Source organism: Hippopotamus amphibius, chromosome 13, assembly GCF_030028045.1.
Source record: "Hippopotamus amphibius kiboko isolate mHipAmp2 chromosome 13, mHipAmp2.hap2, whole genome shotgun sequence".
Lineage (NCBI taxonomy): Eukaryota > Metazoa > Chordata > Mammalia > Artiodactyla > Hippopotamidae > Hippopotamus > Hippopotamus amphibius.
The window spans coordinates 35,783,056-35,795,264 of NC_080198.1; the positions used below are offsets into that span (position 1 = coordinate 35,783,056).

The 12,209-nt window shown below is 51.8% G+C and overlaps 2 protein-coding genes across 8 annotated transcripts in view; one reads left to right on the forward strand and one right to left on the reverse strand.

Moving 5' to 3' along the window:
* Positions 1–12,201, forward strand: part of WDR82 (WD repeat domain 82) — a 32,432-nt gene extending 20,231 nt beyond the window's left edge. For 2 of the 3 annotated variants that reach the window (XM_057704768.1, XM_057704769.1), the window contains one exon: positions 10,499–10,790. In XM_057704768.1, the coding sequence (XP_057560751.1) occupies positions 10,499–10,764 (266 nt within the window). In that variant the 3' untranslated portion in view covers positions 10,765–10,790. Of the gene's footprint in view, positions 1–10,498; positions 10,791–11,984 lie in introns of those variants that run through there. The other variant, XR_009048689.1, reaches the window with a different exon arrangement.
* PPM1M (protein phosphatase, Mg2+/Mn2+ dependent 1M) lies at positions 55–6,985 on the reverse strand. Of its 5 annotated transcripts, XM_057704766.1 has the most exons (11): positions 6,710–6,985; positions 5,609–5,651; positions 3,728–3,845; positions 3,351–3,605; positions 2,788–2,900; positions 2,335–2,419; positions 2,127–2,245; positions 1,899–1,962; positions 1,556–1,663; positions 1,296–1,444; positions 55–945 (listed from the first exon to the last, which is right to left on the reverse strand). In XM_057704766.1, the coding sequence occupies exons 4-11, from the start codon at positions 3,483–3,485 to the stop codon at positions 801–803; spliced, it is 918 nt and encodes a 305-aa protein (XP_057560749.1). In that variant the 5' UTR covers positions 3,486–3,605; positions 3,728–3,845; positions 5,609–5,651; positions 6,710–6,985; the 3' UTR covers positions 55–800. The 5 variants fall into 5 exon arrangements, with proteins under 5 accessions (XP_057560749.1, XP_057560747.1, XP_057560746.1 ...); XM_057704764.1 differs by lacking the exon at positions 5,609–5,651; XM_057704763.1 differs by lacking the exons at positions 5,609–5,651; positions 6,710–6,985 and adding an exon at positions 4,517–4,839 and having other exon boundaries at positions 2,335–2,401.
* Positions 12,202–12,209: the final 8 nt, after the last annotated feature.

Genomic DNA, 12,209 nt, shown 5'->3' on the forward strand with positions numbered 1-12,209 from the left:
GTGTACTGTAATGCCAAGCTATACAGCAATTCACGATTCACAAGGGTTCTTCTGCACACAAACATTTAATAGGAAGGTGATGGGGGGGCAACAAAACAGCATCAGCCTAGGGCAGGGCTGGGGCCAGAGAGGAGCAGTCAGGAGACCCGGCTGGAGGCAGGAGCAGTAATCAGGTCATTCACTACTCAGCCAGCTCTGGGGCTCTTTCTTACCCCTTAGGTTCTCCCCCAGCTTTAGCCCCTGGGCCTGTGCCTCTCCTCCAGCAGAGGGTGGCAGGGTAGGACCTGAGCTGGTCTCTCTCCAAGGGCTGCTTCAAGAGGGCTGTTAAGCAGTTATGAGGCTTCCCATAAGGTACTCTGCATGAGCTCTGAGGGTTGTTGAGTAGATAACCTGACATTCATGCATTAGAGACCTGGATCCAAACATAAGCTGTCTGCCCTTCCTGACATTGGCCAATGCCCTTACTCCAGCTGTCCCCATCTGGGAATAATATATTGGGCTGTTAAGGATCCTATCTGAGACTTATATGGATTCTTCAGTTGTAAAATGACTCTGCCAGACATTATTATTGACATTAGCACTCTTTCCCTGCCTGCCAAAGGGGGGACCTGGGGAGCTGGACTCCCTAAGTTCTTCCAGCTCTGACTGCCTTGTAGAAATGCTCCCCTTGAAATGGGTTGGGGTCAGAGCTGGGGCTGGGGCAGGTAGACCTGCGGCAGGCAGACCTGCTGTTGACCATGGTGGAGGGATGTCCACTGCATCTGGCCCCTAAGTGGTTTTGGGATGCGGTGTCTGAATCCTCAGTGGCTACTGCACCCCTGGCCCTGGTTGTGCAAGGGAATCACGAACACAGAGACGTCGTCGTAGGACACCTGCCCTTCCTGTGTGGGGCTGTCGTCCTTCCCCTGTGTGCTGTGTATCAGCATTTGGGCCAGCTCCGAGAACCTGTGGGGACCATACTGCAGATGTACTTCGGGGCGAGAGCAAAGAGGCAAGGTCAACCCTCAGGGAGAACTCGAGCACAGTGCTGGACACTGAGGACCCAAGCAATGCAGTCTGACTGTTGGGCCAAGCAAGCCACAAACATGGGAGGGCCACAGGTTGGACCATGGGAGTCTGAACCCAGAGATTTTTGGGACCCACAGTCACCCCCAGGAAGCTTGAGATAGCCCTAGTCCTGGCCAACTGTTCTTAGCGGGACTCATCTGCAGTGTTGTCTTCTCAGCTATAACTACTTCCTGGTGTTGCTGCTGGCACCAACGCAGGCCCAGGCAGATCCCCAGCAGCTACAGTACCTGTGTGGGTCTTCTCGGTTGCCAGGGAGGAAGCTCCACACCAGCCGTGCCACCTGCTCATTGGACAGGACGTCCCAGAGCCCGTCAGTCGCCATGACAACTACATCCTCCTCCTGTGGCTCCAGCTGGTTCATATCCAGCACAGTCACCTGCAAGTTAAGCCTAAGGTTTCCACACTGCTCCCTTCCCAGCTCCCGCCAGCCTCACGCTGTCTGCCTTTCTAGGCAGATAGAAGCTGGTTTAGGCTGTTACCCCCTCACCTGTGGGACAGAGAGCAAGAAGGGCTTGAGCAGAATATTTGTGTCCAGGACTCTGAGCTGATGGTCTCCTAGGCCCCGGGAGACGGCCAGTGTTCCCAGTAACCGAGCCTGGAGACAAGGGAGGTGTGAGGTGACAGCAAACAGCCCCAGCAAATACACAAGTAAGGCACACAGAGGTGGACTGTGGCCCATGGGTGCCTGGGCTGAGAGCGAAATATCCTGTGACCTCGGAGCAGCCCCTAGGACCCCAGCCAAAGCCCCCCCCTCCCCCCAAGGAACAAAGGAACTCCCACCTCTATAGGCGGCAATTTAAGAGAGGTTCTTGGAGGGGCCATTCACTGACCTGCCTACCCTGTCCATGAATCAGTGGGTACTTGAGATCCGACTTCTCCACGCACTTGTAGCTCCTGCCAGGAGCAGACCCAGCATCAACCCAGGCCCTATGTACCACCTCATCACCCCCAACACAGGGCCCACCCTGCCCAGGTGGAAGGGGACTGCCCCAGGCCTCACAGCTTAGCCTGAACCCCAGGGCTCTCCCCACCGTGTCCCCCAATCCCACCTCGCTCACCAGCCGCTCATGTGGTGATCCCTGAACAAAACCTTCTGCCCCAAGTCATCCCCCTTCAGTCGCCGAGGGAACTCTAGTCGGGTGAACTCACCAGCCAGAAGCTCAGGGTAGACAAAGGCCTGAAATATGGAGGCCATGCCCAGATCAGGCTCACTCTGGTAGCCCAGGAGTTGGGGCTCCACAGCCTCCTTCTGCCAAGGGCACCTACCAGCTGCTGGATCCGCTGCCGCTCAGTCTCTGGGGTGAACTCAGAGCTCAGGGGCCGTACCTCATCCCTGCGCACCAAGATGGCCCTGGGTGAAGTTTTAGAGGAGAGGGAGAGGTCTGTGGAGCAGCCTCCATCCTTACGCATGGCCTCCCTCCTGCCGGCCCTTCCTCCAACAGCTAGGGGCCAGTTCTGCCCAAGCCAATCCCTTGCTCAAAGCCCCCCATGGTTGCCTAAGGCCTGCAGGGTAAAGCCTCAGCCACTGGCCTGGCCCCTGAGGTCCCTGCCCTCCCCGCAACTGCTGTCCACCCTCACACTCGACACATGCCAGGTACACAAACAACTCAGCCAACCTTCCCCAATTGTCTCTCCACTTCCTGCCCCCTTTCACTATCCCAATTGCCTCTGCTGCCTGTCTGCTCACCTCACCCTGCCCACCCTCCAGGGCTCACTCACCTGCTATCCCCAGCATTGGCCACATACAGCTTTCCCTGCAGGGACACAGCCACCAGGGCTGTGCAGCCACCCACCTGGCCTGAGGCCTCCAGCTCTCGCCCGATCACCTCATCCTGGGGCAAACCAAGGCTACTTTAGCTGCTGTTTGTACTGCCACCATACCACTGTCCCCAACTCCCACCCTACAGTTTACTTCCCCACCAGCAAGCATGGCAGCCCCAGCCCAAAGTCTAGCTATGACTCCAGGATCCCTGTGGTCAGGAGATCTAGACATATTCCTTGGGAGGTAGGAAAGTGCTATTTAAAAACAGGAAGGGAAACCAAGGACCAACAGGGGGTGCAACAAGATGGTACAGGTAAAACACCTCGCATATAGTAGGCGCCGGATAAATGGGAGAAGTTATGATGACTGTTTAGTAACAAACCAACCAACCCAATCTTGTCCTCCCAATACAAAGATCCAGGGGGATCACCATCATGCGCAGGGACACCCCACAACCAAAAGTCCCTCAGGTCCCTGGGGGTAAACTTTCCCTCCTTCCCCAGCCAAAGGTCACACTCACACACTCCTGGAAGGCACTCTCCAGAGCCCCAATCACCAAGTCTTCCACCCTAATGCCCTTTTCCTCCACAAACTGGGGATCACTGGGGCAGACGCAGTGGCCGCTGAGGTGCATGGGGGGCTGAGTGGCCATCATGCCCTCTACCACGGCCTCCAGCTGCCGGCGCAGGCAGGAGTGCAGGGTGTTGGCAGCCAGGATAGCTGCAGCTGGACCGCCGTGCCCATCAAACAGTGCCCAGTAATGACCTGTCAGGAGCTGCACAGGAAGGGCTTGGCGTCAGGCTCTGCCTGGCCTCCCCAGTTGTCCCCTGGCTGAATGGAGGGCACTAGGGCAAGAACCTCAGTCTGTAAAAGGGGCTCAGGCCCAGTCGCACGCACCTCCTCTGGGCACAAGGTCAGCCATTCCTGGTCCTCTTGAAATTCACATCTCCGGATGCACAGCTTCCCACAGGCCGCCTGATCCTCATTGAATTCAGATTTCTCTGCATTGATGATCCTGAGGTCGGGAAGTGATCAGTGACCCTTTAGGGACACACCTATGCCCCCGTGGGCACAGAGAACAGAGTTGGAACACAGAGAGGAGCCCTCCCTCTGGAGCAACAGCCCGCATGCTGTCTCTGACACACACCTGAACAAACAAATGCTGGAAATGTGCTAATTGTTCAGTAACCTCACAGCTAAGGCAAAACTCAGGGCCCGGCCCCTCTGGAGCTTACCTGCTGCCCTGGGCTGGGAGGTAAGGGCAAGGCTGCCTGGGGAGGTGTGGGGCTTCCTTGCCTGTCCCCTGTCCCATCTCAGCCAGATTCCCCGTCCAATGCAGCACAGGCCATAACCCAGGGTGAGGGGTGTGTGTGTGTGTGTGTGTGTGTGTGTGTGTGTGTGTGTGTGTGTGAGGGATGGGGGGCACTCTACCCAGTGTCCCTACCTCTTTTGGAAGCCCCAGGGGGCAGGTCCTTGCCGACCTGAGGTGGGATAGGGGAGGTTGTCAAGAGTCCGGAAGTGCGGTCAAGAGGGACTTATCCACAAGGCTGGGGAGGCGGGATGCCTCACTCAGCCTGGCCTCCTTTCTCGGTCAGCACGGGGCCCCAGGCGTCAGGACTGGGAGGCGCCGGGAGCGGGAGGCGGGGGCGGGGTGGGGGTGGGGGGCGCTCGGGGCCGGGCACTTACTCGGCGTAGCCTGCGTTCCAGGGCAGTGCGCGCCCCCGCGCCGGGCTGCGCACGGGCCGAGCGTCCGGGCGGCGCGGGGCGTCGGCGGTGCCGGGGCTGGAGCCTGACCCGCGCAGGAAGCGGGGCCGCCGGTAGGGCACGGGGCTGGCGCGGGGCCGGGGCGGCCGCGGCGCGGGGAGAGGACTCCCCGGCAGGAAGCGGCGCCGGAACCAGTCGGCGGACATGGCGCGGCGGCCGGGGGCTGCCCGCGGGGCGCCGGGCGGGAGGCTGGGCCGACGACACCGCCCGCCGCCCCGGGAGGAGGAAGCGGGCCGCGGCGGGGCGGGGCCGGCTGGGCGGCGACGCCCCCAAACCCTAACCTCCCGCCGCCCCGGAGTCTGCGCGGCCAGGGTGCCATCCGGCTCCTCAAGCCTCCTCGTAAGCCAAGGCTGTGGTCAGCCCCACTTTACAGGAGAGAACGCTGAGGCCTAGAGAGACGAAGACGCTGGCCCGGCTCACACAGGAAGCTGGGCAGGCGGACGTTCACCCACACACTTATGGGGCACGAGCCTTTGGGAGGGGAAAGTCCCTCCTCCCTGCCCAGTGAGGCTGTAGGCATCGGCGCGAGCACACCTGGACCTCCAGGCTGGATCAGTGTCCATGGCAGAGGCTCAGGCCTCCTCTTGCTGGGCCCGGACCTTACACAAGGGCAAGATGGGAACAAGATGTCCTGGCAGGTGTCAGACTGACACCTTGAGTAAGAGTCTCAGAGCACAGTGTTCCCTCAGGTGACCTCCATGCCTCACCCACTCGGCCTGGCACCCTCCGCTCCCAGATGGGGCTTGGTGGTCACCCTGGCCTTCCTTATCCTGAGAAGCTGCTCCCACCCTCAAGGCCAAGTCTCCTTAAACGGCTTCCCCTTCAGTCGAGATGTCCTCTCTAGACAGACAGTAGGGGCCTCACCAGAGTGCAAGTGACTGATGGACAAAAGGAATCCATGGTCCCCAAAAGACTCCAGCTGGTCAGAGTTCAGACTTTCGATGAGGGGAAGTGAAAGAGTTTCACCTTGGCTGGAGGCAAGGTGTTGCAGGCTCTTAACTCCTGGCTACCTACCATCACGAGGTCAGCTGGTCAGCGGCTATGTCCTCCTTCACATCTGCATGTTAACAGAGTGCTTTGTCACCCTCTGTCACTGAAGCCCAACTCCCTATGCAGGATTGTTATTTCCATCTTGTAACGAGGACTCTGAGGCCCACAGAGGGGAAGTGTCCTGGCACCCAAGGCTGTGCTGTTTTCATTATGACAGTGAAGCTGACTCAGAACCCCCCCCCGCCCCCCCCGCAGGGGATTTCTCTTCCCCTTTCCTCCTCCAGGAAGGCAGGCTTGACAACTCAAAGCCCCTGAGGCCCCACAGCCCAGAGCCCCAGGGAGGACTACAAGAGGAGCCCCTACCTTTGCTTCTATGCCCAAGCCCAGCACATGTTCACTAGGCCATACCTCCTCAGGGAGGCCAGCCCTGCTCCATTGGAAGTTCCCCCCACCCAAGGAGGAAGCTTCCTGGGGCAGAGAGCTGTGCCCAAAAACCCCTCCCTCAAATGACCCAGTTCCAGGGTAGCCTGGGAGCTAATTTACTGACCCCACTGTGTGTGTCAGGCCCCAAGCACTGGGCACAGAGGACAGCACTAATGGAAATGAGCTCCTTTGCTGTGATGGTGGAAGTCCTGGTGCATTGAGCTTGATACAGCTAGAAAGGGGGAGGGTGTGAAGTCTGAGAAAGCTTTCCAAAGGACACCTGAGCTACAGCCTGTCATTCAGACAGAAATGGACCAAGCAAACCCAGTTCTATCAGTGGGGTAACCTCCTCATGCCACCAGTCAATGACTCAGAGGCTTTTTTCTTTTTTAATTGATTGATTGATTGATTGATTGGCTGAGTGGGTCTTCGTTGCTGCACGCGGGCTTTCTCTAGTTGCATGTGCGGGCTTCTCATTTCGGTGGCTTCTCTTGTTGTGGAGCACAGGCTTCCATAGTTGTGGCACACAGGTTTAGTTGCTCCGAGGCATGTGGGATCTTCCCGGACCTGGGCTCGAACCCGTGTCCCCTGCACTGGCAGGTGGATTCTTAACCACTGCACCACCAGGGAAGTCCCCTCAGAGGCTTTTAAAGTCTAGAACTAGAAGAAACAATGCAAACACAGTCTATTCCCCAAACTTACCATCTTGGACTCCCCTGGGTAGGTGAACATCCTGCGCTTTAGGTGTATTCAGAGAAGCTCCTGGCAGCCAGGTGTCACAGGTGGTTTGTTGCCCAGTTTAAATATTTTAAGTTTTCAGAGCCATGTGGAGTCCTATGGTAATCCCATCCGCCCTGTTCCAAAGTGGCCTGAGTGTTCCTCCGGTGCTACCAAGGCTCCTCTGGCTCCCTAGGCTCCTGTCTCTGAAGACAACCAATATTACTAGTTTCTTGTGGATCCTTCCAGAGATGTCAGGGATATTCTGCGCAAGTTCAGGCAAACAACAACAACAACGAAAAAAAACCAAAGAAACCAAACCCAAAAACATGTAAGACCAGAAAGAACAAGTGCTGGCAAGAATGTGGAGAAAAGGGAACTGTTGTGTCTTGTTGCTAGGGATGTAAGTTGGTGCAGCCGCTATGGAAAACAGTATGGAGATTCCTCAAACAATTAAAGCTAGAATTATCACATGATCCAGCAATTCCACTTCTTGATATTTATCTGAAGAAAACAAAATCACTACCTCGAAAAGATATCTGCCCCCACCGTGTTCTTTGCAGCATTATTTACAATAGCTAAGATGTGGAAACAACCTGTGTCCATCAATAAATGAATGGGTAAAGAAAATTTATATATACACACACACACACACACACACACACATATACATATATATACACACATATACATATATATATAAAGATATGTATATACATATATATATTTATTATATATATTCTATATTTTCAGCTGTAAAAAAGTAAATTCTGCCATTTGCAACAACGTGGATGGAGCTTGAAGGCATTATACCAAGTGAAATAGGTCAGACAGAGAAAGATAAATATTGCTTGATCTCACTTATATGTGGAATCTACAAAACCAAAACCAAAACTCATAGATACAGAGAATAGATTGGTGGTTGCCAGAGGTGAGGGGGGTGAGAGGTTGGGAGGTGGTGGAAGGTTGAGGTGAAATGAATGAAGGAGGGTCAAAAGGTACAAACTTCCAGTTTCAAGATAAATAAGCCCTGAAGATGTAGTGTACAGCATGATGACTATAGTTAATACAGTATTGTATATTTGAAAGTTGCTAAGAGTCGATCTTAAATGTTCTAATCACAAGAAAAAAACTTGTAACTCCGTGGTAATGGATGTTAACTAAACTTGTGGTAATCATTTCACAATACATACATATACATATACATATATCAGATCATGTTGTACACCTTGGACTCATACAATGTTATATGTCAATTATATCTCACTTTAAATAAATGGATAAATAAAAATTATACAGATACATAGTTAAGTCTTTCCTGTTCCCTGCTTTTTCTTTACCCAAATGATAGCATACACTACATTGTATCCTGTACCTGAAGTTTTCATATAAGATAACTCTAAACTATCTTTTTGTATCAGTCCAGAAAGAGCTGCTTTGTTTCTTGTGAGGGCTGCAGAGCAGTCTGTGCAAATATGCGAACTTTATGAAGCTAGCCCGGCAGTGATGAACTTTTACATTGTTTTCAATTTTTTGCTTTAAAATTTTTGTGTGTGGGCGTATTGGTAGGATCAGTTCCTAGTAATGCAATTGTTGTGTTAAAGGCATTCATTGTTCATAGCAACACTATTCATAGTAGCCAAAAGATGGAAACAACACAAATGTCCATCAACTGGATGAATGGATAAACTGTAGCATAGACACACAATGGAATACTATTCAGCCATAAAAAAGGAGTGAAATGCTGATACATGCTACAAGGTAGATGAACCTCCAAAACAGTGTATTAAGAAACTATACACATGGGCTTCCTAGGTGGTGCAGTGGTTAAGAATCTGCCTGCCAATGCAGAGGTCACGGGTTCGATCCCAGCTCCAGGAAGATCCCACATGCCGCGGAGCAACTAAGCCCGTGTGCCAAAAAAAAAAAAGAAGCTATACACAAAAGTTCACATATTTTATGCTTCCATTCATATTAAATATCCAAAATAAGTAAATCCATAGAAAAAGAAAGCAGCCTGGTGATTGCTAGGGGCTGAAGGTAGGGGAGAATTGGAAGTAACTGCTTAACGAATACAGAATATTTTTCTTTTTTTTTTTGACTGCACTGGGTCTTTGTTGCTGTGCACGGGCTTTCTCTAGTTGTGGTGCATGGGGGCTACTCTTTGTTGAGGGCTTCTCATTGCAGTGGCTTCTCTTGTTGTAGAGCACAGGCTCTACGCGCGCAGGCTTCAGTAGTTGTGGCCAATGGGCTTAGTTGCTCCGTGGCACATGGAATCTTAGTTCCCTGACCAGGGATTGAACCCACATCCCCTGCATTGGCAGGCAGATTCTAAGCCACTGTGCCACCAGGGAAGTCCCCAGAGTTCTATTTTGAAGTGATAAAAATGTTTTGGAACTAGACAGAGGTGGTGGTTGCAAACGGTGAGTGTACTGAATTGTTCACTTAAAAACTTTTTTATTTATTTATGGCTGTGCCAGGTCTCATTTGCAGCACGCGGGCTTCTCTCTAGTTGTGGCACCTGGGCTCCAGAGTGCGTGGACTCTGTAGTTGTGATGCATGGGCTTAGTTGCCCCACAGCATATGGGATCTTAGTTCTCTGACCAGGGATCGAACCTGCATCCCCTGCATTGGAAGGCAGATTCTTAACCACTGAACCACTGGGGAAGTCCTCTGAATTTTTCACTTTAAAATGGTTAATTTTATGTTATGTGAATTTTACCTCAATTTAAAATAAAAGAGAGGGGGAAGGAATACACATTAATAATTTTGTAGCTATTGTCCTACATGAAGGTTGCACCAATCAATCTATTTCCCCATCCTTTGACTACTGCAGTTTGTTATTAAAGTTTTTAATCTTTACCTATAAGTAAAAAATATGCAAGTCTAATTTGATTTCCATTTATCTTAATAGGAGAGGATAACCAACTTTTCACAGGTTTGAAAGACCATTATTTGTATTTCCTTTTCTGTAGATGGTCTTTTTGTATCCTGTGCCGTTTTCTACTGGGTCATTGGTCTTTTTCTTATTGATTTATAAGAGCTCTTTATATATAAGGGAAACCAGCTCTTTATTTTGAAATGACTTGCAAGTACACTGTTTGTAGCCAGTTACAGTTTTATGTTTGTGTTTTGGTTTTGATGGTGGGTTTTTCCATATAGACTTTTTATTTTTAATGTAAATGACGTTTTTGTTTTTTTCTCTTATGTTTTCTGGGTTTGGTGACATACTCATAAAGACTTCTCTACTCCAAGATTTTACAGTCTTCTCCCTTTGTTTCTTCAGTATTTTTACAGTTCACTTAAAAAAAAAACATTTAAATCTTTGATCCACCTGGAAAAAAAAAGTTCTAATAATTTCAATGGCTGATTCTTTGTGTTGAGAAACCTTGGCAAGGGAGGAGCAACCAGCCTGCTCCTGGACACTCTGATCATCCTTGGACTCATCTGAGGAGCTGCATGCAGCCTTCTCATCTTTCTCCCTGAAACCAGACCTCGGTCAGAGACGGAGTCTGTTTGGATACCCTTATGGTCTTTGGGCTCCTCGCTTGCATCCTAGTCTCTGAAACTGAGCAGGACTGGGCCCCAATCCCAGGCTCCCAGGAAGTTCCTTTCTCTGGTTAAAGCCTCATCACTCAGGTGTGAGACAGCGATGGAGGCAATGAGGACCACTGCCTCGCAGGATTTCTCAGCCCTTGACTGTTCCAGTTTCTTTTTTTTTAAATTAATTTATTATTTATTTTCTTTCTTTATTTTGGCTGCACTGGGTGTTAGCTGCGGCATGCGGGATCTTCGTTGCAGCATGCATGTGGGATCTAGTTCCTCAACCAGGGATTGAACCCAGGCCCCCTGCCCTGGGAGTGCGGAGTCTTACCCACTGGACCACCAGGGAAGTCCCTCCAATTTCTCGAGTAAAGGAAACTAAGGTTCTGGGGGACACTCACTACCTTGTGACTTTGATGGAAACTCTTTATCTCTCCAAACCTCAGATTCTTCATCTGCAAGGAGACAATGAGCCCTATCCTGCAGGGTTTTCATGAGGATGAAATAACTGTGCCCAGCCATAGTAAGTGCACAACACGAAGACCCATAGTTTATTCAGACATTTCTGTGGCAAATATTATTCAGCACCTACTAATCCTGGGCACTGTTCTAGGTGTTGAGGATACAGCAGACGCAAAAGCTTAATGACTGGTGGAGCGGGGGAAGAAAACAGACAATTAAATATATGTATCAGATAGTGATAAAAACAAAGAGAATGATGCAGGGTGGGGCCAACCAGGTAGCAGGGGAGACCTTGATGTTAAGGTAGCCACGTAGTTCATCCAGTGATGGACATTTTAATAGGGAACATAACCTTATTATTTTTCATTAATCTGTTTTCTTGCTTAATTCCCAAGAGGTTGAGGTTCTTATGGTTCAATGGAACTGCCAAGCATTCTCGTGAAGGTGGCCAGGTCTGCGAGTTGATGTAACGAGCTTCTCTGTGTTGCTGGCCTCATCTGAGCTCAGATCTCAGAGTTGGGGGCACTTGCCTATGAACCATTCTCCCAAGGGCTGGCTGCAGGGCCATACATGGTTTTCATGTTCCACTGTGAGTGCTGGGGTGGCCATGGTGAGCCCACTACACAGGGCCAGTCCTCAGGGTGTGCACAGGAAGATGAGCAAGAAAACCTTTCAATTTTGTGTGTGTTGGACTCTCAGGAGAAAAGAAACCCAGGGTCTGGGGCCCACAGAGGTGGGCTCAATGCTGCCTAGTTAGGGTGGGGTAAAGGGACAGGGAACAGGGCGCACAAGCTGGGGCCAGATACCAGGCAGGCCATAGAGTCCATCATCAACGCTCAGCAACCCCAGCCCCCAAAGCCTGCCTCCTTTCTAACCTTCCCAACCAAAGTCCCAGGACAGGCTCTGACTGGACAGACTGGGGTCATGTGCTCATGCTGACTCAATCTTCCAGTGGCCTGGAAGATACATTATGTTAGTAACAGCAGGCAAGGGCTGATGCCAGATTAGGCCAGGCTGCTGGGTATGGAGCCAGAAGTTGATTAGGGGTTGGCAAGTTCCTCAGACGTGCCCAGCCTTGACCCTCCTTCAACCTCTGGGCCTTTGCACATGCAATTCCCTCTTCTCAGAAAACTTCCCCCACTCACCCCAACCCCCCCCCCCCCCCCCCCCCCGCCCCGCCCCGCTCTACCAGGCTTTCCTCCAGGTCTCCATTCAAATTCCACCTCCTCCTACTGGTTCCTTACTCTCTGGACAGGATGCTCGCTGCCACAGACACTGTTCATTTGCTGACTGCCTGGTAGAAAGTCGGTCTGGGCTCCCACTGTTAGGGTAGGGCCTGCGGGCCGGGACGCCTCAAGGAGCCCAGGCCCCACAGCAGGTGCTAAAGAAGCGTCTCCGAGGAAAAGGATGCCACTCAAACACACGGGCGCCCATCCACGCACGGACCACACCCGCCCCTCGCCCGCCTCAAGGTCAGAAG

Coding starts and splice junctions, on each gene's coding strand:
- PPM1M (XM_057704762.1), bottom strand. CDS start 4,740: ATGTCCGCCGACTGGTTCCGGCGCCGCTTCCTGCCGGGGAGTCCTCTC. Junction 3,846..4,516: donor TGGAACGCAGGCTACGCCGA/GTAAGTGCCCGG, acceptor TCCCGACCTCAG/GATCATCAATGCAGAGAAAT. Junction 2,246..2,334: donor GGCAGCGGATCCAGCAGCTG/GTAGGTGCCCTT, acceptor TCCATATTTCAG/GCCTTTGTCTACCCTGAGCT.